Here is a 27,498-nt window from a genome sequence, read left to right as displayed (position 1 = left end):
GATAGCGAGTTGGATGATTAGCCATGATCATATTGAATGGCGGTGCAGGCTCGAAGGGCCGAATGGCCTACTCCTGCACCTATTTTCTATGTTTCTATGTTTCTATCTCTAGACCAAATTAAATTTATTTTTCTCGATCTTTAATGAAGGAATTAACTTGGCCTTCTCACCCAGGCAGAAGGGATCACACTATGTGATCAGACTTGAGTCAGGAATGGTGTGTACCCTGCTGAAAAATTCAGCCTTGAACTGCAACAAGTATTCATTCAAATGAAACATTAGGTGTATATTCTGACAAAGCATTGGGGTTCAGGTTGGGGATGGTTTGATGCACACCAGGTTGTCTCAACAATTTATGCCTCTGTCTTGTGGTCAGGTTGGTGGGTGTGTTTAATGTTCACTTGGCCAGGGAGAAGATGAAGGACTTGGTCGAGATGGGAGGGCAATTGAGAAGTGTCGCTCTCTGAATGGCCTTAGTATCGGTGCCAGGGTACATCGTAATGCAGTGGCTAGGCAACAGAACATGGTTCTCATGTGCCCGATTCAAATTCATAAGTTCATAAGCTCTAGGAGCAGAATTAGGCCATTTGGCCCATCAAGTCTACTCCGCCATTCAATTGTGTCTGATCTATCTTTCCCTCTCAACCCCATTCCCCTGCCTTCTCACCGTAACCCCTGACACCCGTACTAATCAAAATCATGTCTTGGTGCCATGGAAAGGGGGGATGTAAATGTCTGCCCGTGGTGTTGGCATGGGACATCACCAGCTCCTTCTTGGGCTAACAAAGATGTTAACTCTGACTCGATGTCAGTGCCCTGCTTGTAGGTTAATTGGCGGTAGTGTGTTGGATGTAAAACTGGGACAACGTAGATCTCATTTATGGGGTGATCGTTGGTTGGCATGGACTCGACGGGTCAAAGGGCCTGTTTTCATGCTGAATCTCTACACTAAATTTAGCCAATATCTCTGGGTTGGGTCAGACTTGGAAAATGCAAATTCCTCATGGTCAGATTGAGTTCAAATTGGCAGTGATTGGGTATTTACAACCATGTTGTGCTGCTGCAAGTAAGAACTTAATTGTTCAGTTTTTGTACATATGACAATGAAACACTCTCGACTCTCGTGAGGTTCTCAGACCGTTTCACCTATCATCTTCTCTTATTTTTTGGGGGTCAACAAGCAGTAAAGAAGAAATAAACCTGTGATCGAACTATGGAAAGACAAGTTTGCAGAGACAAGTTTGCAGGGCCTATAATGATGCCATGAGAACTCTGCTAAGAAAACCTAGATGGTGTAGTGCAAGTAATATGTTTGTGGCTGCAGGAGTCAGTACTTTAGAAGCTATCCTAAGAAATCATATGTATAAATTCATTTGCAGGATAAATGACTCTAAAAATGTAATTATTATCAAACATAACGTGTAGCACTACACGCTACGAATCCCAGTTGTGGAGACACTGGTATCGTTGTCTCATTGTGGGACATTGATCATTCTTTTTTATTCTGGATTTGAATTCATTTATTGTGGGGTTTTTTAATATATAATTTAAGATGCTTTTATAAGTGATATATTAAGATTTTATATGTATGTTATGATGTTTTTATATGCAATGTATTTTTATGCTCGACGGGCGTACGCAGCGTCTTGACGTCGTATGCCTAGTGCGTGGCGTTGCGCGATGACGTCAGGCCGCCCCTCCCTCCCCCCCTTGCAACCATTGCGGGAACAGACCCAACGGGTCTGCACTTGGTCTAGTTATTATTAAAACAGAAAAACAAATCGGTAGGTAGTAAATTCAAAGAACAGGTTTGTGGTCGAATGTTCAGGATGGCTCTTACCCTTGTTGTCATGCCATATGCGGACTTTGGACAGGTTTCCCAGGCTCAGCATGTCTACGAACTTAAAGACGTCCAAGGCTTTCCTCTCAAATTTATTGGAGTTGTTGGACTGCTTCAACGCCAGGGTGCCTGTGTCACCGTGCTCTCCAAAGATGATGATAAACACGTTAGCGTCTGTCCCAGCTCCTGCATACGACAGATAGCAAGTTAGTGTAATTTCAATGTCAGTGAGAGAATGCTACTCACTAGCACACCGGACACCCCATCCTGTGAAGGTGAAGATTGGATGATCTTATGGGACCAAGATCTGGCTTTCTGAGAAATTGTTTTATTCCCCATTTCTGTTGGTTTACCAACATTGCTTGAAATTGAGCTGGGTTTCCAGTGCTCATAATATTACTAATTACGTAATACTTCATTAACTTTCTAGAATAATTATTACACTAATACTTAACTCCATACATTCAGTTGTATTGTACAGCTGCTTTAAAAGTAGTAAATGATTTTATTGAATTTTTAGACAATAAGCAACACTGTGCAGCCCTTTTCGTTGACCTATCAAAGGCTTTCAATACTGTGGATAATGCCTTATTGTTACAAAGACTATGCAGCATCGGTTTGTCTGATCAAGCTGTCTGTTGGTTTAAAAACTATCTATCAGGCAGATCCCAGTGTGTGCGAGCAGAAGGTATTACTTCTAGCTCTCTTAATGTATCCAAGGGTGTGCCACAGGGATCGGTTCTAGGACCTTTATTATTTACTATTTATATTAATAGTCTAGATCATAAAGCTCCGAACGCAAATTTTCACTTTTATGCTGACGACACAGTGATATATTGCTCTGCGTCTACCCCAAATCAGGCTCTCTGTCAGCTCCAAACTGCTTTTAACACTGTGCAACGTAACCTGTGTGATTTAAAACTTGTTTTACTTGTTTAAAACTTGTTTTAAATGCTGACAAGACAAAGCTCATGCTGTTCACTAAAGCTAAATCAAAGCCCTCGGACCTCCCTCCTATCACCACTTTGCAGGGCTCTGTGGTTGAATCTGTGTCTCAATATAAATATCTGGGAATTATAATTGACGATTCTCTCTCTTTTAAATCTCATATCCAGCAACTTATGAAAAAAATAAAGATAAAATTAGGTTTTTACTTTAGAAACAAATCTTGTTTTTCTTTTGAAGCCAAAAAAAGACTTGTTGCTGCAACGTTTATGTCTGTGTTGGACTATGATGATGTTTTATATATGAATGCTTCAAAATGCCTACAGTCTTTGGACACGGTCTATCACGGAGCACTGAGATTTGTTACTAATTTTAAAACCCTCACGCACCACTGCACTTTGTATGCTCAAGTTGGATGGTTTGCCCTGTCCACCCGCAGACTCCATCATTGGCATATCTTTATTTATAAGACTATCCTCGGTGTTCTTCCTTCATACCTGCAGAAGTATGTAATTCGAAAAAGCACAGGAACTTATCAGCTCCGCTCTGAGGACTTGTTCTTACTAACTGTACCTAAAGTCCGTACTGAACTGGGGAAAAGGGCATTTAGTTATGCTGCTCCCTTCGCATGGAACCAGCTGCAGAATGAACTGAAACTTAAGGAGCTGGTTTCTATAAACAGATTTAAATCCCTTCTTAATGATGTTGAAGCGGGTTCTTCTGTCTGTACATGCTTTGTTTGATGATGTTCTGACCGTGACTCTATTTATATGTTCTCTGTTGTTTTTTTTAAATTGTTGTCTGTAACTGTGGAACTGTGCTGCTGCCTGTCTTGGCCAGGACTCTCTTGTAAAAGAGAATTTTAATCTCAATGAGACTTCTCCTGGTTAAATAAAGGTTAAATAAAAAAATTAAAAAATTCAATACTTTGCATCTCTTTGTTCTTTTGTGTTTAGCGTTAATAAAAAAAACATAGTCTCGATCATCTCCACTAATTCCTTGATGGATTAGTGACATCATAGTCAAGAAGAAAGGAAGCATCTTGCATAAGGTCATGCAGTTAATTAATGCATGGATGTCATAACTCTATAGTTATTCTACGTGTTACACCCACTGATATAAACTCATTGCCCTGAATTATTAACTGTTCTCCTTTCCACAGATGCTGCCTGACCCTCCTCAGTGTTTCCCACATTGTCCTGCTTTTACTTCTGGCTTCTTATAACTTCCTTTTTTATAGTTTCGTTTAGTTTATTGTCGCATGTACCGAAGTACAGTGAAAAACTTTTGTTGCGTGCTAACTGAGGTGGGAAAAAACTTTTTCACCCAGAGAGTTGTGAATTTATGGAATTCCCTGCCACTGAGGGCAGTGGAGGCCAAGTCACTGGATAGATTTAAGAGAGAGTTAGATAGAGCTCTAGGGGCTAGTGGAGTCAAGAGATATGGGGAGAAGGCAGGCACGGGTTATTGATAGGGTACGATCAGCCATGATCACAACGAATGGCGGTGCTGGCTTGAAGGGCCGAATGGCCTCCGCCTGCACCTATTTTCTATGTTTCTATGTCTATGTTTCTAACCAGTCAGCAAAAAGACAATACGTGGTTATAATGAAGCCGTCCAAAGTGTACAGATACATGATAAAGGGAGTAACATTTAGTGCAAGATAAAGTCCACTAAAGTCCGATTAGTGATAGTCCTAGAGTCTCCAATGAGGTAGTTAGTAGCTCAGGACCATTCTCTAGTTATTGATAGAATGGTTCAGTTAACTGATAACTGCTGGGTAGAAACTGTCTCTGAACGTGGAGGTGTGTTTTCACACTTCTGTACCTCTTGGCTGATGAGAGGGGAGAGGAGGGAGAGACCGGAGTGAGACTCGTCCTTGATTATGCTGGTGGCTGTGCCGAGGCAGCGTGAAATGTAAATGGAGTCAACAGAAAGGAGTTTGGTTTGTGTGATGGTCTGGGCTGCGTCCACAATTCCCTGCAATTTCATGTGGTCTTGGATGGAGCTGTTCCCATTTCAAATTCCAATTCCAATTCCAAATTCAGGTTGCTAGTGGATGAGCTTTCATCATCAGGGTATTATATTTCAGTGTGAGCAGTGACTGTTGACACTCACCGATCCTGCTCTTACCAACCTGAAACGTCACTGGTTTTTACGTTGATGATGTAGGTTGTTTTCTCCATCATCGCATCTTCGTCGACCACAGCAGCCAGCTCGCAGATGGTCAATCTCTTTGTACCGCGGGTTTTCGACAGCCAGTCATTGAAGGTAAATGCAGTCATTTCCTTTGTGTTTTGATTCAGCATGAAAATCTTAAAGAACAAAGAGAAATACTTTGCAGCCTGGCTGAGATAAACAAGGCACACTTCCCATCCAAGTTCTTTGCTCATGGCTTTGACAATGTCACCCCTCAGATTCCAATTAGATCTTTTCCCCTTCACCTTAAATCTATGTCCTTATGTCCTCGATTCTTTGGGCAAGAAACCTCCCAACTTCTACACTCAATACTCTGACTGATGAAAGCCAAAGTGCCAAACGCCTTTTTAACCCACCCAATCTACTTGCAACTCCACCTTCAAGGATCCATGCACCTGCTCTACAACACTACCCAGAGGCTTACCATTCACTGTGTAGGCCCTGCCCATGTTAAACGTTCCAAATTGCAACACCTCACATTTCTCAGTATCTGGTCTCCTAATTTGAGGAAGGACATTATTGCTATTGAGGGAGTGCAGCGTAGGTTCACCTGATTAATTCCCGGGATGGTGGGACTGACATATGATGAAAGAATGGGTCGACTGGGCTTGTATTCACTGGAATTTAGAAGGATGAGAGGATATCTTATAGAAACATATAAAATTCTTAAAGGATTGGAGAGGCTAGATGCAGGAAAAATGTTCCCTATGTTGGGGGAGTCCGGAACCAGGGGTCACAGTTTAAGAATAAGGTGTCGGCCATTTAGGACTGAGATGAGGAAACACCTTTCACCCAGAGAGTTGTGAATCTGTGGAATTCTCTGCCACAGAAGGCAGTGGAGGCCAATTCACTGCATGTTTTCAAGAGAGAGATTTAGCTCTTAAGGCTAAAGGAATCAAGGGATATGGGAGAAAAAGCCAGAACGGTGTACTTATTTTGGATGATCAGCCATGATCATATTGAATTACGGTGCTGGCTCGAAGGGCCGAATGGCCTACCTTTTCACCTATTTTCTATGATTCTATATCATTTAGTGCAAGATAAAGTCCGATTAAAGATAGCTCAAAGGTCTCCAATGAGGGAGATGGGATGTCAGGACTCACTCTAGCTGGTGAGAGTACAGTTCAGTTGCCTGATAACAGCTGGGTAGAAACTGTCCCTGAATCTGGAGGTGTGCATTTTCAAACTTCTGTGCCTCTTGCCTGATGGGAGAGGGGGGAAGAGGAATGAGATTCCTCCTTGATTATGCTTGTGGCTGAGACAGCATGGTGTCGATGGGGTTCCATGAAGGGGAGGTTGGTTTGCGTGGTGGTCTGGGCTACATCCACAACTCTCTGCAATTTCTTGTGGTCTTGGAGTAGATGTTCCCAAACCATTCCACAATGCATCTCGATAAAATGCTTTTTTACTGTAGAGGTTGGTGAGGATTGTTGTGGACATGCCAAACTTCGTAAGCCTTCTAAGGAAGTAGAGGCATTGGTGTGTTTTCTTGGCCATCGCTTTGATGTGGCTGGTCCAGGACAAATTGCGGGTGATATTTATTCCAAAGAACCTGAAGCTTTCGTCCATTTCTATTTTGTCACCATCGATGTATGTATGCACCGCCATGAATGTGTGTACTGCTTCGCAGAGAGTCATAGATCAGCCATGAATAAATGGTGGTGGAGCCTCGATGGGCCAAATGGCCTAACTCTGCTCCTATGTCTTATGGTCTTATAGACAATAAACAATAGGTGCAGGAGTAGGCCATTCAGCCCTTCGAGCCAGCACCCCCATTCAATGTGATCATGGCTGATCATCCCCAATCAGTACCCCGTTCCTGCCTTCTCCCCATATCCCCTGCCTCCGCTATTTTAAAGAGCCCTATCTAGCTCTCTCTTGAAAGCATCCAGAGAACCTGCCTCCACCGCCCTCTGAGGCAGAGAATTCCACAGACTCACCACTCTCTGTGAGAAAAAGTGTTTCCTCGTCTCCGTTCTAAATAGCTTACTCCTTATTCTTAAACTGTGGCCCCTGGTTCTGGCCTCCCCCAACATCGGGAACATGTTTCCTGCCTCTCGTGTGTCCAAACCCTTAACAATCTTATGTCTTAACAACAACTTAACAGTCTTATGATCTAAAGTAGAGTACTGTCCGATTCACTTCTGCCCCACTGTGGATATTTGGAATTGGACTATGGAACTGATGCGCTACAATACTGAGAACTATATTCTGCACAATGTATCTTCTCTATTCTTCCCACCAGAGGAAATAGTTTCCAACTTTCTTATTCTTCCTCTCTTATTCCAGTTCCCTGGCCATTGTGTTCTGATCTATTGTTGAAGTCTCGGCATCACCTTATCTAGGAACCAGTCGGCACGACATCCTTTGGCATCAGTGCGAATCCTTACTTTTCTGAGTGGACCAATATCAGAAATCACCATGGTGAAGGTATCTTCTTGACCCCTCTCAAATCTGGAAAGTAAGGGCACAGAGTCATACAGCAAAGAAACAGACCCTTCAGCCCAACTTGCCCATGCCGACAAACATGCCCCATTTACACCAGCCCCACCAGCCCCACTTTGGCCCATTTCCCTCTAAACCTTTCTTATCTATGTATTTGTCTTTCATGGAACAAGATTAAGAAATATAGCTGCAAGAATCAAAATAGTAATCATGTTGATGTAATAATCCCAAACCAAAGTGTAGCAAGAATTCTAACTCTAAGTTTTAACCTTGTTAATGCCTTTGTTATCATGCTCAGCAGATCGGTGGTACAGATCCCAAAGGATATCAGATTACGTAACGTAACACCTGCGGGTGCTGTCTTTACAGAGTTTGCACCTTCTCCCTGTGACCGAGTGGATTTTCTCCTGGTGCTTTGATTTCCTCCCACACTCCAAAGTTACTGTTCCGTTACACTGTCTCTAAACTCTCTGCCACAGAAGGCAGTGAAGGCCAATTCACTGGATGTTTTCAAGGGAGAGTTAGATTTAGCTCTTGGGGCTAAAAGAATGAAGGGATTTGGGGAAAAAGCAGGAACGGGGTACTGATTTTAGATGATCAGCTATGATCATATTGAAGGGCTGAATGGTCTACTCCTGCACCTATTTTTCTATGTTTCTATGTCTCTATGGCATTCACAAGATATTAACCTTCCCCATTGGTGTTGGTGAGTGTGGCAGCACCATGTGTCAACAAAAGCATGTAGTATCCTGAGGAAGGGTCAACTACTCCTTTCCTCCAGAGATGCTGCCTGGCCCGCTGAGGTACTCCAGCATTTTGTGTCTATCATGCAGTGACCTGTTATGTTCATCTGTCAATGCTCAAGGATCATAGTTTTGGAACAGACTGAATGGAAGCCAGCCAACTGATGTAGAATTTAGATTTATTGTTGCTTGGTTTTGTTATTGGGCGGCAGGTTCGTTACTGACCTGTGGTGTTGTTTTGTTTAGTTTAGTTTAGTTTAGAGATTAGGCGTAGATACGGGCCCTTTGGCCCACTGAGCCCGCACCGATCAGCGATCACCACACATTAACACTACCCTACTGGAAAGCACTGCAGAGGATGGTGAAAACTTCCCAACGCATCACCGGTTCCTCGCTCCCCTCCATTGAGTCTGTCCAAAGCAAGCGTTGTCTTTGAAGGGCGCTCAGCATCGCCAAGGACTGCTCTCACCCCAACCATAGACTGTTTACCCTCCTACCATCCGGGAGGCGCTACAGGTCTCTCCGTTGCCGGACCAGCAGGTCCAGGAACAGCTTCTTCCCTGCGGCTGTCACACTACTCAACAATGTAACTCGGTGATTGCCAATCGCCCCCCCCCCGGACACTCCTCCCACCAGGAAAACACTATGACTGTATGCATGTAAATAGATGTATTTATTGCTCATATTCTATGTCGCTCTTCCAGGGAGATGCTAACTGCATTTCGTTGTCTCTGTACTGTACACTGACAATGACAATTAAAGTTGAATCTGAATCTGAATCTGAATCTACACACACCAGGGATAATTTACATTTATACTAAGCCAATTAACCTACAAACTTGTACGTCTTTGGAGTGTGGGAGGAAATCGGAGATATCCATGCAGTCACGGGGAGAACGTACAAACTCCACACAGACAGCACCTGTAGTCGGGATTGGGCTCTACAGGGTCTCTGGAGCTGTAAACGGTGTAAGGCAGCAACTCTACTGCTGCACCACTGTGTCGTCCTTGTCGGTGTGGAGTTTGCACATTTCCTTGTGACCCCCCCCCCCTTGATTACCTGGCATTGTCCCATGTCCTAAAGATCTGCTGATTGTTCAGTTAACTGGACACTGTAAATTACCCATAGTTAAGTGAGTGGGAGGAGAATCAGGGTGGAAGTGATGGACAAGCAAGAGAGAATAGATTGCAGATAAATAAGTGGGGATTGAGAGTGAAGGAATTGTTTAAGATCTATCATTGTCTGGATGGGCCAAATGGTGTTCTTCTATATAATAAGCAAGTATGAAAGGGCGGCACAGTGGTGCAGCACTAGGTTTGCTGCCTTACAGTTCCAGAGACCCGGGTTTGATCCTGAAAACGGTTGCTGTTTGTACAGAATTTGTACATTCTCCCCGTGACCTGCATGTTTTTTTTCCTGAATCTCTGGTTTCCTCCAACACTCCAAAGACATATAAGTTTGTAGGTTGAAGCGGCCGTTCCAGGTGGCCCAGCCGCCGAGAGGACTCTCCCGACGCCAGGGCAAGACCACCCGGTGAGAACGGCCAGGGACATCGGGCCTCCGTAGAGGCAATTGCGGTGGCCTCAATAGGCCTGACTTTGGGGTGAACATGGGGTGGGGACTGGACATTGTGCCTTTCTCCACAGTGCTATCCACTGTGGGGGGATGATTTTTTGTCTAATTGTAGTCCTGTAGGTCTGTGTCCAAGATGGCTGCCGTGAAGAGAGAGTGGACACTGGCGCGCTTTGGCTGCCGCTGCTCTCTCTTCACACTGTGTTTTTGATTTTCTGTTTTTGGATTGAATTCTGTTTTTAATTTGTGTCTCTGTGATGTCTTTATTACTTGTTATATTCCGATTATATGTTATTCCGATTACTATGTAAGGTGTCCTTGAGATGTCTGAAAGGCGCCCATTAAATAAAATTTATTATTATTATAATTGTAAATTGTCCCTAGTGTGTGTAGGATAGTGGTAGTGTGCGGGGATCGCCTGTCGGTGCGGACTCGGTGAGCCTAAGGGCTTGTTTCCGCGCTGTACCTCGAAACTAAACTAAGAGGTTAATCAGGTCATTGTTTTTCATGGGTTCATTATGCTGCATATTTGTTCAGAGCTAAAAAAACACCTCATACACTGAAGCCCCAGATTCGATGAAAAATGCAAAAACGTTGTGCAAATTGACTGGCAAAGGATGGATTTTATTTTAGTGAAAAGTAAAGGCTTCCAGAACATTCCCGATTTTGGAAAGCAAAGAGATGAATCATGCAGGTGGATTCAGACAATGCCAAATGCCAATGTTAAAAGTGGGGGAAAAGATGAAACTGCAATGGACCGGGAACCAACCTGTCTCCATTTTTATCAAGTAGCATCTCCTCCGAGGTCCCGTTGGCTCCAAAGACAGACATGTAAATGTTGGCATCAGTCCCAGCATTTGGAGTGTCACCGGTAATCACTGTTACTTCGAAAGGGACCTGTTCAACAATCGTATTCCTTGAAACTCTTAACAAATAACAAATTTAACCAGAGAATTTCACCAGTATCAATCATTTCTCTTCTATATGATCGATTTGTCCCATTTCTATTTGGATCATGCATCAGGTACCATCAGATAGTTTAGCATCTATATTTATGGGAAGTTCTGAGAAGAGGCATAGATGGGGGAGATAGGCAGAACCTTTTGCCCCGAGAGAAAATGTTGAAGACGAGAGGGCATAGCTATAAGGTGAGAGGGGGAAGGTTTCATGGAGATGTGAGGGGCACGTTTTTGTATGCAGAGAACAGTAGTGGCCTGGAACACATTATTGGTGGTGGGGGTGGGGGTGGAGGCCAATATGACCTGTCTGAAGAAGGGTCTCGACCTGAAATGTCACCCATTCCTTTTCTCCAGAGATACTGCATGTCCCGCTGAGTTACTCCAACCTTTTGTGTTTATCTCCAATGCAATGATTCCAATCTTATAGTGGCGTTTGAGAGGCTTTTAGATAGGCACAGGGAAATGCAGGGAATCGAGGGATATGGATCATGTACAGGCAGATGAGATGAGTTTATCTTTAGCATCATGTTCGGCACAGACATTGTGGGGCGAAGGGGCTGTTCCTGTGCTGCTCTATGTTCTATGTTGAGCAAGACCTTACCTTCTGGCCAACTTGGATAGTTTCTGCATCGAGGATGCTGAATAGTCTAGCTGTCAGTCCATCCCCTCGGTCTTTGGCAAGCCAGCATTTGCACTGAAAGACATACATGATGCCTTTGGTGGGCACTGTGATCTCCATCTCATCCACCATCCAGCAGCTCTCTGGAGTGGCACCGTCATGACCCAGCTGTTTGGAGAGGAACAAAGGCACACTGAAAAACCACACAACTGTAGACATGAATAGACAGAAGTTGCCTTTTTATAGCACCTTTCACAACCTTCAGGTACATCAAAACGGCTTACGGCCAACAAAGATCTTTTTAAGTGTAGTCACAGTTAAAATAAAGGAAGGGCCGCAGCCTTGTGCTGCCATTGGAGACCCCTCAGACTATCTTTGATTGGACTTTACTGGCTTTATCTTGCACTAAATGTTATTCATAGTATTCCCTTTAACATATATCTGTACATGGTGGATGGTTCGATTGTAATTATGTACTAGACTAAGTGGGACCCGTTGGGTCCCATGTTCACATGGGAGGGCTGGTCCCCCAACGCAATATTCCACCTCTCCACCAATTCCAATATTGGTGGCCAGTGGGGGTGGGGGGGGGGGCCTTTCTGGAGCGCTAGTATGGGTGTTGTGGGCTGAAGGGACTGGTTTCCAGAGGGCTAGTACAGACATTGTGGGCCAAATGGATTATTGAGGTGGCAGCTCAGTCACATAAGCCTGATGTGCAGGCAGCTCACTCACGGCTGGCGGGCTGGTAGTTGACTCACGGCTATTCCTTGAAATTCCATTTCAAGCAGGGTGCAAGGCCACCAAATTCAAGTGCAGTTTCATACCACTTCAAGCAGGGTGCAAGGCCACCAAATTCAGGTGCAGTTTCCTACCACTTCAAGCAGGATGCATGGCCACCGTATTCAAGTGCAGTTTCCTACCACTTCAAGCAGGGTGCTAGGCCACCGAATTCAAGTGCAGTTTCTGACCACTTCAAGCAGGGTGCAAGGCCACCAAATTCAAGTGCAGTTTCATACCACTTCATGCAGGGTGCAAATCCACCAATTTCAAGTGCCATTTCATACCACTTCAATCAGGGTGCAAGTCCACCAAACTACAGTGCAGTTTCCTACCACTTCAAGCAGGGTGCAAATCCACCAAACTCAAGTGCAGTTTCCTACCACTTCAAGAAGGGTGCAAGGTCACCAAACTCAAGTGCAGTTTCCTACCACTTCAAGAAGGGTGCAAGGCCACCAAACACAAGTGCAGTTTCCTACCACTTCAAGAAGGGTGCAAGGTCACCAAACTCAAGTGCAGTTTCATACCACTTCAAACAGGGTGCAAGGCCACCAAATTCAAGTGCAATTTCATACCACTTCAAGCAGGGTGCAAGGCCACCAAATTCAAATGCATTTCATACCACTTCAAACAGGGTGCAAGGCCACCAAATTCAAGTGCAATTTCATACAACTTCAAGCAGGGTGCAAGGCCACCAAATTCAAATGCAGTTTCATACCATTTCATGCAGGGTGCAAGGCCACCATATTCAAATGCAGTTTCATACCATTTCAAGACGGGTGAAACCACCATAAAACACCACAAAAGCACCACAAAAACACCACATTCATAGTTCAGTAGACATTCAGTGTGTTCAGTTGATTCACAGCTCAGACAGTCGTTCCCTCTCCCTCTCCCTCTCCCTCTCCCTCTCCCTCTCCCTCTCCCTCTCCCTCTCCCTCTCCCTCTCCCTCTCCCTCTCCCTCTCCCTCTCCCTCTCCCTCTCCCATCTTGCAGAGACTGAGCCACACCCAGGCTTCCGGGTTTTATAATCCCTCCCCCCTCCCACCAGAAGGGGCGTAGCCTTCATGGCATGATTGACAGGAGAAAGATTCTCAACATTTTTTAAACACTAATAACATTTTAATTTGTAATTGATGGGAAGAATCCTTTGCACCAGATGAGCGGAGGGGGACTGAGTAAGATGGCCAAAAATCACAGCCATATGTGGGAGCATTTTATCTAAAATCAATATACAGTGCAAACAGGAAGTTGTCAAGTTTAGACTTTTAATCATTGCCATTTCAAACCAACCACCACCAACCATTTGCTGTGCTTTATTTCAAACCAACCACCACCAACCATTTGCTGTGCTTTATTTCAAACCAACCGCATTTTCATTTTCAAACCACATTAAGGGCACTCAAGGTCAGTTAAACCACACTCACGGTTTAGTATACATGTGTTCAGTGATATTCACAGCTCAGACTGGGAGACGTGACCCTCTCTCTCCCCCATCTTGCAGAGACTGACTGAGGCAATTAACACTTCTGGGTTTTATAGTCCCTCCGGAAGGGGCGTGGCCTTCAGGAGAGACAATCTCAACATTTTTTAAACACTAATAACTCTTTTATTTTTAATCGATGGAAAAAATCCTCTTGTCCTGCACAGCGGAGGGAGACTCTGAGTAAGATGGCCAAAAATCACAGCCGTAAGTGGCAGCGTTTTTTCTAAAATCAATATACAGAACAACAGGAAGTGGTCAAGATCAGACTTTTAGTAATATAGATTGTCTTTCAGCTGACAAAAAGACACAAAGTGCTGGAGTAACTCAGTGGGTCAGGCAGCATTTCTGGAGAACTGAAGAATAATCTAAACCTGAAATGTTCCCCAGCTTTACCCCCTGAGTTACTCCAGCACTATGTCTTTTTTTTTTAACCAGCATCTGCAGTTCCTTGTTTTTAGTGAATGATTAAAGTCTTCTTTCTAGGAATTGTGGGTTTTATTAGTATTTTGAGTTTTGAATATTGAGTTTTGAACAGTTCTTTCAATTTTGGGATCGGCTGTTGATGCAAATATCACAAACAATAAGGTTGGTTGTGCAAATGTAGTTTAATTTACTTCAGTTTAGTTTAGTTTAAAGATACAGCGTGGAAACCGGCCCTTCGGCCCACTGAATCCACACCGACCAACGATCCCCACACATTAACACTATCCTACACACACTAGAGAAAAATCACTTTTTTTATATCAAGCCAATTAACCTACAAACCTGTACCCCTTTGGAGTGTGGGAGGAAACCGAAAATCTTGGAGAAAACCCACGCGGTCACGGTGAGAATGTACAAACTCCGTAGAGACGGCACCTGTAGTCGGGATCGAACCCTGGTCTCTGATGCTGTAAACACTGTTAGGCAGCAACTCCACTGCTGCACCACTGTGCCGCCCATCATAAATCATAAACACCTTAGACTGATACACTGAACATTTGGAATGTAGTTAATAGGGGTTGTTGCCAGAATGTGAGTGGGTGCATAGAGTCTTCTGGCGTGGTAGCAGGCCCTTCAGCCCAACTTGACCATACTGGACAACATATCCCAGTTCCATATCCCTCCACACCTGCCCTATCCATTGACCTGTCTAAGTGTTTCTTAAACATTAGGATAGTCCCTGCTTCAACTACCTCCTCTGGCAGCTTGTTCCATATATCCACCACCCTTTGTGTGATAAAGTTACCCCTCAGATTCCGATTAAATATCTTCCCCATCACCTTACACCTATGTCCTCTTGTCCTCGATTCATCAGGTCTTCAGTAAATGTCCATCTATCGCCATCAGGGGCAGAAAATTTGATTCACTACTGACTGAATGAAAAAGTTTTTTTCCCATGATCTTAAATGGCCCTTATCCCGTTCTTGGATGCTGGACATGAGACGCTATGCATGGAAACATAGAAAATAGCTGCAGGAGGAGGCCATTCGGCCCTTCGAGCCGGCACCGCCATTCATTGTGATCATGGCTGATCGTCCCCTATCAATAACCCATGCCTGCCTTCTCCCCATATCCCTTAACCCCACTAGTCCCTAGAGCTCTATCTAACTCTCTCTTAAATCCATCCAGTGACTTGGCCTCCACTGCCCTCTGTGGCAGGGAATTCCATAAATTCACAACTCTCTGCGTGAAAAAGTTTTTTTCTCACCTCAGTCTTAAACGACCTCCCCTTTATTCTAAGACTGTGGCCCCTGGTTCTGGACTCGCCCAACATTGGGAACATTTTTCCTGCATCTACCCGATCTGTTCCTCTCACGATTTTATATACCTCTACAAGATCATCCCTCATCCTCCTGCGCCCCATGAATAGAGACCCAGCCTACTCAACCTCTCCCGATAGCTCCCACCCTCCGGTCCTGACAACATCCTCATAAAAACATCCTGGTATGTGTGTCAGTTGCAGTGCTCTCCATGCTTAGTATCTGGGCATTCGGGTAAACAACATCCAACTGAAGAGGAAGTAGAGGCCAATAAACGCATGATTAGCTGCAGGAGTCAGCGGGGATAGAAATTAGATCATAGAAGAAAGGTGGAAAAATCAACCGCTAATCGTGAAATGATCCAGAAACGTTCTTGCTGCAACAGTTGGTCAAATGTGTTCGTCCTGCTTCTTACAAACTAGTCCTGCACAGCCATATGCAGAGTTAAAATACTGTGGGAGGACGATCATTATCTGAGCTCACCTCAATTTTCTTGATATCTTCGATGTCCAATCCCTTTATCTGGAACTTTTCAACTGAACCGGGAACAAATCCATTCTTCCCTTCAGGAAGCTCCAGCCACATCCGCGAGGTGTGATTCTTGTGAGCGCCCATTATAATGACGTAAGCCCTGCTGGTGGTGCCCGCATCCCGTTCCAGGCCTGTGGTAATTGTTATGCAGTAGGGGATGGCTGTAAACAGAAGAGGGCAGAAGGAATGCGTTACCTTATTTACGTTGTTTTCTTGTGATTTGACCCCCTGTGGCCATTTAACCGCAAACTATAAACTCATCAATAGTGGTTTATAATCATAGATCTCCATATAGTCTTCATGGCGACTATTCTTCTCCAGGGATAGCGGTAGCAATGTGAATCATTGTAGACTGCAGAACTAACAATAAGCCTGGGTGACAGAAAATAGCCAAGCCAACTGACCAGAGATTAAAAACCCTTGTCAATTGTGTTCATTCTTTTTCATAAATAAGTTGTGGGAAAATAAGTGAGGGAAAGGGAATGATGAAAAATGTTCTGAGGGCTGGCATATTGATCAGCTGAATAGCCCACCATTGCTGTGAGAAATTCTCAAATTTCTAATCAAAATTCTCAAATCATGTCTTTCCCCTTTAATCTCTAGTCCCTCAATATGCATTGCTTGCTCTTGTCCTCGATTGCCTCTACTCAGTGCTATAATTTTGCTTTTATTTCTCATCCCCCCATTTTTCATTGCATACATTGTTTGCTTTTCTCTGATGTATTTTCCATCATATTTTCTTATGACGTACAAGGAAGCCATTTTGGCCCATCGGGTCTCAGATCATTCCTTCCCTCACGCATTTTCTCTGCAAGCTATTCTCTCCTCAATCTCGTCACCTTCTTCAATAGACTCTACATTCACCAACATACCAGGGTCAGTTTACAGTGGCCAATTAACCTACACAAATGCACATCTTAAGGATGTGGGAGGAAACCCGTGAGGTCACAGGTCGAGCGTAGCAAACTCTACATGGATAACACTGAAGGTGAGGATTAGACCCATGTTGCTGGAGCTGTGCTATTATGGTGTCTGATTCATTTTTCATATTTCTTTAGATCGCATTGAGTCTCAGTGGAATCCTATCAATCCCATCTCCCTCATCTTTGCCTGAAACTCATTCTCTTTCATTTGCCTTTAACTTCACTCAATGTTCCTTCCTACACACGACACAGAGAAGTTTTGAGTTAAGGTTTAAGTTTATTATTGCCATATGTACCAAGGTACAGTAAAAAGCTTTGTTTTGTATGCTATCCAAACGGATCAGATATACCTAATATAGATACAATCCACCCAACTCAAGTACAATAGAGGGTGCTAAGGGGAAGATAGTGCAGAATATACTTCTCAGCATTGCAGCGTACCGGTTCCATAGACAAAGTCCAATGCGTTCAATGTGATAGAGGATAGGGAGAGAGGTGGAAGGGGAGGGAGAGAGGGGCAGAGGGAAAGAGGAGCAGTGGTGCAGAGGGGAAGAGATTGCATCTGTAATCAATACAGATGTGACAGGATTTTGTAGTGCATCGCACACTTTACTAATAAAGAGCCGCAAGACATTATCCTGAGGTAGTAATAGACTTCCTATTATATATATATAAAGATGAACAAGTTCAAGTGGTATGTAATCTTACTTGGCCCTTCTTCAATTGTGTCTTCAATAATACTCTTCCGTTTACCCTTCTTGCTAAGGGCACTATTGTTTAGGTTCCGGAGACTCAATGAGGAGCCATGTAGGCTTTTGGCAGAGCTGCGAACACTAGTCCGATCACCTTCAAAACCCTAAGAAGGGAAATAAAGAGGATCAAACAAGATTAAACAGCATTCATTAGGTTTAAGTTTATTATTGCCATGTGTACCGAGGTACAGTGAAAAGCTTTGTTTTGCAGGCTATCCAAACAAATCAGATATACCACACATAAATACAATCGTCAAATTTGAGTGCAATAGATAGAGCAAAGGGGAAGGTACAGAATGCAGAATATAGTTGATGCATTGTAGCGCCCCAGTTCTGTAAACAGTCCAATGTCCACAATGGGGTGGAGGTGAATTGGACAGTGCCCTAGCTTATGGAAGGACCGTTCCAGAAGTATGATAAATGAGAGGGAGCAGCTATCCCAGTGTCTGGTGGTGCTTGTTTCTAAGCTTCTATATCTACTGCTAGATGGTGGGGGGGGGGGGGGGGGAGAAGGAATGACTGGGGGTGGGACAAGTCTTTGATTATGTTGGCTGCTTTTCCAAGGCAGAGGGCAGTGCAGGTGGAGTCAATAGTGGGAGGTCTGGTCTGTGTGATGGACTGGGCTACATCTACAACTCTCTGGAATTTCTTGCGGTCTTGTGCAGTGCTGTTTCCAATCCAAGCTGTGATATAACACGACAGTCTCACCAAATCTGTACTTGTCAGTATCTTTATTCCATCAACTTTCAAATCCTCATCTCAATTTCCTACATTGTCCTGGCGCTCAGCTTTGGGTACGCGCTGATATTAATCCACGTTACTGCTCTGTATATTTGTTGCTTTCATTTATTCTTCAGGATTGTTGCTTGTACCTGGGTTGAGATCTGATAATTTAAATATATCTCCTATCACATAAATGTTCTGAGTTTGAGTTTAGTTTATTGTCATGTGTACCGAGATACACAATTTAACTGAGGAGCGTCATCCACCAATGTCTACCCCAGTTCCGATATCCAAAGTGCTCATAGGTTGGGTAGAAACAGAGTGCTGCATGAACTCAGCGCGCCAGGCAGCATCTGTAGAAGGGAATGGACAATAGACGTTTTGGGGTCTGGACCGTCTTCAGGCTCTTGGCTTTGTTTTCCATGGAGATAGGGTAGATAGTCAGAATCAGTTCCACGTACATGGGGTATCGAAAGCAAGAGACCAAGGGTTTGAGGAAGACATTTTAAAGAGGATTTCAGAGGAATCTTTCTTTAGCCAATATCTGGAACGATTTTTTTTTAGTCAATATCTGGAACTTGCCACCAGAGAAGGTATTGGAATCAGGTACAAGCACTACATTTAAGAGGCATTTAACCTACGATGAACGTTTGTTGGCACTGGGCCTACACTCGCTGGAGATTAGAAGAATGAGGGGAGATCTCATTGAAACGTACAGAATAGTGAAAGGCTTGGACAGAGTGGATGTGGAGAGGATGTTTCCACTAGTGGGAGAGTCTGGGACTAGAGGTCATAGCCTCAGAATTAAAGGACGTTCTTTTAGGAAGAAGATGAGGAGAAATGTCTTTAGTCAGATGGTGGTGAATCTGTGGAATTCTTTGCCAGAGTTGTGAAGGCCAAGTCAGTGGATATTTTTAAGGCAGAGATAGACAGATTCTTGATTAGTACAGCTGTCAGAGGTTGTGGGGAGAAGGCAGGAGAATGGGGTTAGGAGAGAGAGATAGATCAGCCATGATTGAATGGTAGTGCAGAATTGAATGGCCTAATTCTATTCATAGCATTTATGACCTTATGACTTATTTAGACAGACATGTAAATAGGCAAGGCATAAGAAGAAGATGTAGGATGGAACTGCAGATGCTGGTTTATACCGAACATAGACACCAATGCTGGAGTAACTGAATGGCAGCAGCATCTCTGGAGAAAAGTAATAGGTTACGTTTTGGGTTGGAACCCTTCTTGAGTTCTGACCCGAAGCATCACCTATTCCTTTTCTCCAGAGATGCTGCCTGACCCTCTGAGTTACACCAGCATTTGGTGTCTCTGTCCATGCATTAGAAGGACACAATGTTGTCAAATGGGATTAGTGTAGATGGGCAGAAAGGCAAATAGGCACCTGCAACTTCCCTCTTCTGTTTCTGTGGGAGTCCAGGTCATCTTCGCACCAGTAAACTTTTAATCATTTAATGCTGCAAGCATTTTCAATATCCACCATATGGCATGTCCAGAGTAAATAATCATGAATTCATTAAGGAACCCACACTACTCAAATAGCCATACTGTAAGATAGATGCTATTTTGATTTGTCCTGGTGTGTGGCCTATTACACTTCTATTCAGGTTTAGAGGGATATGGGTCAAATGCAGGCAAATGGATGATGGGCATCAGATGGGATCAGGTAGATGGGCAGCTTAGTCGGTTTGGACCAGTTGGGCCAAAGAGCCTGTTTCCATGTTGTATGACTCTATGACTCTAACTGTGGCCATATTACTCTAAATCTAGTTAGTATTTGCTTTTTGCTACCATACTCCCTGACATTAATTTGAATCAGTCACCCTTTAGACTTCCAACATCTCTCTCCTGTGTTGCAAAATCTTACACATTACACAGTTTAAGGATAATGGGGAAATCTTTTAGGACCGAGATGAGAAAATCATTTTTTACACAGAGAGTGGTGAATCTCTGGAATTCTCTGTCACAGAAGGTAGTTGAGGCCAGTTCATTGGCTATATTTAAGAGGGAGTTAGACGTGGCCCTTGTGGCTAAAGGGATCAGGGGGTATGGAGAGAAGGCAGGTACAGGATACTGAGTTGGATGATCAGCCATGATCATATTGAATGGCGGTGCAGGCTCGAAGGGCCGAATGGCCTACTCCTGCACCTATTTTCTATGTTTCTATGTTTACTTGCAATCCCCTCCCTCAAAAATCTGCATCTGTTGTCTATTTGAAGTAAATGCAGTGGCAGCGCCTGTCAGCAGTGCGTTAGTCTTTTCAATTTGTAGTATGTTTTAAAGTATGTTTTAAAGTTTGTTTTAATGTTCCTTTGTGTGTCTTGTGTGGGGGGTGGTGTGGGGGAAACCGCTTTGGTCGCCTCCTCCATGGAGAGGCGACTTTTTCCAGGTCGCCTCGCCCGTGGCCTAACAACGAGGATCGGCGCGGCCTTTTCCGGAGACGCGCCCGGGGCTTCAGCGGCGGGCGCAGCGTGGACTCTCGGCGTGGAGCGGGCGAGCCCTCGCTGGAGGGGAGCGCTCCGTTTCGTTGGCCCGCGGCAGCCGGCAGCCTGAAGCCGCGGTCTGCAGAGCTCCAGATGGCGCGGCGTCCGCAGCCCGGGATCCCTCGTGGAGGACCCGGGGGAAGAAGAAGCCATCACGGCCGGCCCACGGCCAACTTCTACCGCGGGTGCGGCATGGACTTACCATCACCCCTGGAGGGGAGATTCGACCGCAGGCCCTGCGGTCTGCGGTGCTTCTGGCTGCGGCGCGGCGGGAACCTTAAATCTTCGACCGCCGGCCTGCGGCCTACACCAACCTGAAGCCGCGGTCTCCGGTGGGGAAGAGCCGATCCTGGACTTACCTTGACTTTGACTTTGTCCCTTACCATCTGGACGCCCGCAGCAACGGCTGCGGAGGGTGGAGGTCCCGACCACGGGGGTAAATGGAGGAGGTCTGGCCAAGTTCTGTGCCTTCCACCACAGTGATGAATGCTGTGGTGGATGTTTGTGTTACTTTTTTATTGTGGTTGTGTGTTCTTTATTATTGTACCGTTGCTGACAACCCAAATACCACCGACCCTGGTTGTGTGGCAAATAAATTCTATCTATCTATCTATCTAAATGCGATACAAGTCAGTAAATGTTCCCATCCAATCTGAATTGAATGTACTGCCATCTAAAAATATGTTATTTCTGTTCCAACCTCCAGATAATATAATACATCCATATGCACAGTGTAAGTTCCCGTATCTCCAACCCCTGTGTACAATATTGAGTATTTGGCGCACAAGGTACCTTCGCAAACAATATCCTTTCAATTTTCTTGTCCTCCCTGGTCTTTGAAAGCCAGCGTTCACACATGAACAAGTAGTTCTCCTCTAAATCCACGTCAACCACCTCCACTTTCTCCAAATACCAATCAGGGCTCGCCATGCTGTTGTCGTGGCGAATCTTGATCTTGTTTATTTGGCCAAGGTCCACGGCTTCCATGGTGAAAGTATCAACCTGTGGTTATGAAGTAATAATAAAAATAAAAGACTGCAGGTGCTGGGAATCTGAAGTCGAAACAGAAAATGGTGGAAACTCTTGGCAGGTCCGGCCACATCTGTTGACAGAAACACTGTAAATATTAAAGGGTTGGACCCTTCTCAGAAGTGGGAATATGAAAAAAAAAGACACAACTGCGTAGCTGGTAATGTTGCTGCCCCGCGGCGTCAGAGAGCCATGTTCGATCCTAACCTCAGGTGCTGTCTGTGTGGAGTTTGCATGTTCTCCATGTGGCCGCATGGGTTTCCTCTGGGTGCTCTAATTTCCTCCCACATCCCAAAGATGTGAGGGTTTAGTGACTATTTGGCCTCTGTAAATTGCGCTTGGTGTGTAGGGAGTGGAGGAGAAAACGAGATAACATTAAACTAGTGTGAACAGATTGTCGGCATGGGCTCCTTGGGCTGAAGGGCCCGTTTCCACGCTGTATCTCTAAACTAAACTAAATAAATTGCTGGAGTAACTCAATGTGGGTCAGACAGCATATCTGGAAACATGTTGTAGGCGACTTTTCACGTCGGGACACTTTTTCAGACTGTGACTTGCTGAGGGAAACCTGCTCCGAATTTGCAGCACAAATTAAGAATTCATGACAGTATTGCGGTCCTTCTCAGCGGAAAATGCAATGCTCCGAGTCAAAGGCTATACTTTCCCATGTACAGTTTATTGGGATGGACCATCCACATTTCCCAACCCTGTTATATCACTGACACATTTCCCTGTGTTGGGGGTCAGCCATGCACAGCGAATAGACCTCTGGATGAGGGGGCGGTTGGTGGGTGAGTCTGGCACTCTCAAGTCCATCGATGGGTAATATCGTTTCTGAAAGAATGACAGGACTTTCAGGATCAAGCAAAAGTTCCTAAAAAATAAAATCCACATGTGTCCTGGATTCTGCCCTCACAAGCACTGTCAAACACACAGGGTTACGTGGGAAAGGCATGTGAAACCAGGATCACTGCTCAGAGGGAAGCCAAATATCCCAGATCTAGGTCTGGACCCCAGCTCCATTCTCAGGTTATCCTTGAGATCTGCCCCACCTTCTTCCTCCTGTGGTATCATAGCTGTTCAATCTAACGCAAATAGTTTTACTGACAAAAAACAAATCTTATCTATAATTGCTTAAGAAGGAAATGCAGATGCTGGAAAATCAAAGATAGACAAAAGTGCTGGAGAAACTCAGCGGGTGCAGCAGCATCTATGGAGCGAAGGAAATAGGCAACATTTCGGGCCGAAACCCTTCTTCAGACCTTATCATAATTGCTAATGGTTATGATCAGCTTTCATCCAAATAAATGAAAGCCATCTCTGGCCATAGTCAAGGTAACTATAATTTATTTTGCTGCATTTGCTGCACCTGTAGGGGCAAGCAAAGAGCACTCAGGTCACTGCCCTGTTACCACCAATCTTTCCACCACCACGCACAAGAAGCACAAGAAGCACAAGTCAGAGACCATTGTATGCGGATGCCGAGAAGTGTGTTCAGCTCTGGCTGAACAACTTCTAATCTTGTTTAAGAAGGAACTGCAGATGCTGGAAAATCGAAGGTACACAAAAATGCTGGAGAAACTCAGCAGGTGCAGCAGCATCTATGGAGCGAAGGAACTAGGCAACGTTTCGGGCCGAAACGTTGCCTATTTCCTTCGCTCCATAGATGCTGCTGCACCCGCTGATTTTCGCCAGCATTTTTGTGTTACTTCTAATCTTGTGTGTGGACTCAGTAAGAAGAAGAAGATGCGCCTGTAAAGCTATAGCAAGTAAGAATTTCATTATTTCGGTCCCGGTGCATGTGGCAATTCAATGCTCTTCACCAATAATGGTTCAGTGGAGTCGAGATACAGAGTGATTTTCTGATCTCCCCCAGTTCCAATATGTTCCACTCTGAGTCAAAGCTGCAGACTAACCTGGCTTCGTTCAAACTTGTTGGAGTGTGACTCTGATTTACTCAGTTTCCTTTCTCCAGTGTCTCCCAGGTCTCCGTAGATAGTGAGGAAGACGTTTGCATCCGTTCCTCCTCTGTAGACATCGCCCGTGTACACAGAAATCTTAAAATTGTGAGCTTCAATCAAACAGGCATCATTAAGGGATATTTGCATGAAATGTTGTGGTTAAACATAATCCAAAGGCAAGTTAAAATATTAAAAACTCAAAACATAGAAACATAGAAACATAGAAAATAGGTGCAGGAGTTGGCCATTCGGCCCTTCGAGCCTGCACTGCCATTCAATATGATCATGGCTGATCATCTAAATCAATATCCCATACCTGCCTTCTCTCCATACCCCCTGATCCCTTTAGCCACAAGGGCCACATCTAACTCCGTCTTAAATATAGCCAATGAACTGGCCTCAACTACCTTCTGTGGCAGAGAATTCCACAGATTCACCACTCTCTGTGTAAAAAATGATTTTCTTATCTCGGTCCTAAAAGACTTCCCTCTTATCCTTAAACTGTGACCCCCTAGTTCTGGACTTCCCCAACATCGGGAATAATCTTCCTGCATCTAGCCTGCCCAACCCCTTAAGAATTGTAAGAAAAGGCCCCAAAAGTATTCTAACCATTTATATCTTCATGTTATTTATTCACATTGACAATAGACAATAATCAATAGACAATAGGTACAGGAGTAGGCCATTCGGCTCTTCGAGCCAGCACCGCCATTCAGTGTGGTCATGGCTTATCATCCACAATCAGTACCCCGTTCCTGCCTTCTCCCCATATCTCCTGACTCCACTATCTTTAAGAGCCCTATCTAGCTCACTCTGGAAGAGGGTGGGCAGTGGTGGAATCTGATACAACCAAGAGGTAAGTAGACACACTTAAATAGCAGGGTATGGTCCTAATTTGAGAAAAGGGGATGGGCGAAAGAGATGACAAGGTGGGTTGAAGGGCCCATTTCTTTGCTGTACAACTCTATGTTTCTGACTCCAGTAAAATGCAAAGTTAATCATTTGTTCCTGCACTGCTCCATAAATGGTCACCAGAAGTAGGTGTGGACGACCCAGTGACACCTTTGTTTCCGCTTCACAAGGATTAATTTTTGATCTGGTTGGTGAACTACAACAGCTCAGCTGAGAAATGGCAGTCCATGGCTATCATCCACCCCCACCCCTCAGATTCACCCAGTGTAAGTGCATGCTGCCTAGGTCTGCTGTTTGATGACTCAGAGAGCGACGAGCCAGAACCTTTCAGCCAGGTTTGTCTCGGCTGCCAGTGCAGGAGTACTCACTTTCCAGTGCATCTTCCACGGTGGTTTCAGTCTGCCTCAGGGTCCCGTCCTTCAGCAGCTTTTTCTGAATAATCTCCAAGGGCACCAGCTCTCGAATGATTTCTCCATCGTCTTCGGATTTTGCCAGCCAGCGTTCACAGGGGAACACAATCGTTTCTGAGCCCTGGCATTGAATAAATGTCAGATATTTAAGATGCGTGTACGCCCGTAATCTCTTCTTCCCCGTCTTAAGACCATAAAACCGTAAGACATAGCAGCAGAAGTAGGCCATTCGGCCCATTGAGTCTTCTCTGCCATTATGCATGTTTGCCCATAATCCCCTCTTCCTCATCTTGGCAGTGGAGATTTTACCCCAAAATCAGAAGATTGTGGATTAATTCCCCAAACATTCCCCAGATATAATGGACTGAAACATTATTTAGAGCCTAATAGAACAGCACTGGAGCATTGGAAATATACTTTGCACTCTCAATAGCTGGTTAAATTGCACGATGAGAATAAATGCAGAGGAAATCTCCAACTAGCTATTTATATTGCAACAGGCAGCACCCAAAAATAGTTTATCTGGCTATTCATCTCATTGTTACTGTGCACTACATAAATAACTTAAATAACAATGACAACACTTTAAAAATAATTTATCAGCTGCACTAAGTTGCAACATGAATGGTACAAAATAAATTTTAAAATTCATATATTTCCATTCATAACTTTATTGGTGCCAAAACGTGGCGATACTTGTGTACTGCCCAGGTTGTGTGCAAAACAAAGCATTTCACTGTACCTAGGTACATGTGACAATAAAGTATTGTTTAATTCATTCATTCATTCATTCATTCATTCATTCATTCATTCATTCATTCATTCATTCACTCATTCACTCATTCATTCATTCATTCATTCATTCATTCACTCATTCACCTCAAGATCCCACAGCTTCCTTCACCAGCAAAGTCTGCTGGAAACTCTCTAGATCTGAACAGGACTCGAGGGCCTGGGCTATAGGGAGAGGTTGAGCAGGCTAAGACTTTGTTCCATGGAGCACAGGAGGATGAGTGGTTTTCTTACAGAGGTGTATAATATCTTAAGAGGAATAGATAGGGCAAATTGGCACAGAGTCTGTACCCTGAGTTGGAGAATCAAAAACCAGAGGATATAGGTTTAAGGTGAGGGGGGAAGGATTTAACAGGAACCTGAGAGGGAACCGTTTTACACAAAGGCTGGTAGGCAGATCAGATAGAATGAACTGCCGGAGGATGTAGTTGAGGCAGGTGCTATCACAACGTTTTAAAAACATTCAGGCAGGTACATGGATAGGATAGGTTTAGCGGGATATGGGGCAAACGCTGGCTAGATGTGTGAATCAATATATCAGTGAGAACAAATGATCCTGATGACTTTATGGCTGATTTGCGTATTGTTGAAGCCCTTCGTTACAAAACAGTTCTGGTGTTTTAATCTCATCACGGAATGCTTGCCTTATAGTTTAGTTTAGTTTAGCTTAGAGATAAAATGTGGAAACGGGCCCTTCGGCCTCCGGGTCCGCCCTGACCAGCGATCCCCGCACACTAGCACTATCCTACACACACAAGGGACAATTTACAATTTTACCAAGCCAATTAGCCCATAACCCTGTACCTCTTTGGAGTGTTGGAAACCGGAGCACCCGGAGAAAACCCTCACAGGTCACGGGGAGAACATACAATCTCCATACAGACAGCATCCATAGTCAGGATTGAACCCGGTTCCTGGAGATGTAAGGTAGCTACGCCACTGTACAGTGTTGGTAGAATTCCCTTGCACGTTATCTGAGTGAAGGTCATCCAAGCAGCCCGGTTATAAATGCTGTGAAACGCACAGTTAAGAAAAGATAGCGACTAATTAATCTAACAGGCAAAGGGATTTTGCACAACAATGTTAAATGGTGCATCATGAGAGGAAATTAGTAGGAAGGAACTGCAGATGCTGGTTTACACCGAAGATAGACACAAAATGCTGGAGTAACTCAGCAGGACAGGCAGCATCTCTGGATATAAGGAATGGGTGACGTTTCGGGTCAAGACCCTTCTTCATATTCCCTGGGACCTACTTAGAAGGTCAGAATTCAAGTCAATATCTGTGACAAATCTGACCTTCCCCTTTGAAAGCAGTCGGCGGATCTCCACACTGTCCAAGTGCCACCCAGAGCTCATCCCGCGACCATCATGTCCAATGCGAATCTTCTCGATGCACTCTCCAATATCTTCCAACTGAAAGGAAAAGGACATTGTTACAATTTTTGCCTTACACGTTCATTAAGAGTTGATCACAAAAGGTTATCAGTCAGAGACACAGCAGTTCAGGTTTGGGCAGCTTGCTAACATGAAGCAATATGATTTAGAAGGAACTGCCGATTCTGGAAAATCGAAGGTAGACAAAAATGCTGGAGAAACTCAGCGGGTGAGGCAGCATCTATGGAGCGAAGGAAATAGGCAAC

At 44.4% G+C, this 27,498-nt stretch overlaps 1 protein-coding gene across 1 annotated transcript in view; it reads right to left on the bottom strand.

Moving 5' to 3' along the window:
• loxhd1 (lipoxygenase homology PLAT domains 1) overlaps positions 1-27,498 on the bottom strand; it is a 188,858-nt gene that overhangs the window by 7,363 nt on the left and 153,997 nt on the right. The window contains exons 32-42 of the mRNA XM_033034197.1: positions 27,155-27,271; positions 25,023-25,185; positions 23,698-23,852; positions 21,545-21,754; positions 17,491-17,638; positions 15,812-16,020; positions 11,306-11,491; positions 10,515-10,642; positions 7,321-7,438; positions 4,923-5,100; positions 1,841-2,026 (exon numbers count right to left, since the gene is read on the bottom strand). Coding sequence (XP_032890088.1) covers positions 1,841-2,026; positions 4,923-5,100; positions 7,321-7,438; positions 10,515-10,642; positions 11,306-11,491; positions 15,812-16,020; positions 17,491-17,638; positions 21,545-21,754; positions 23,698-23,852; positions 25,023-25,185; positions 27,155-27,271 — 1,798 coding nt within the window. The remainder of the gene's footprint in view (positions 1-1,840; positions 2,027-4,922; positions 5,101-7,320; positions 7,439-10,514; positions 10,643-11,305; positions 11,492-15,811; positions 16,021-17,490; positions 17,639-21,544; positions 21,755-23,697; positions 23,853-25,022; positions 25,186-27,154; positions 27,272-27,498) is intronic.

This window comes from Amblyraja radiata, chromosome 1 (assembly GCF_010909765.2).
Source record: "Amblyraja radiata isolate CabotCenter1 chromosome 1, sAmbRad1.1.pri, whole genome shotgun sequence".
Classification (NCBI taxonomy): Eukaryota; Metazoa; Chordata; class Chondrichthyes; order Rajiformes; family Rajidae; genus Amblyraja; species Amblyraja radiata.
This window is presented reverse-complemented; position numbering and strand designations above follow the sequence as displayed.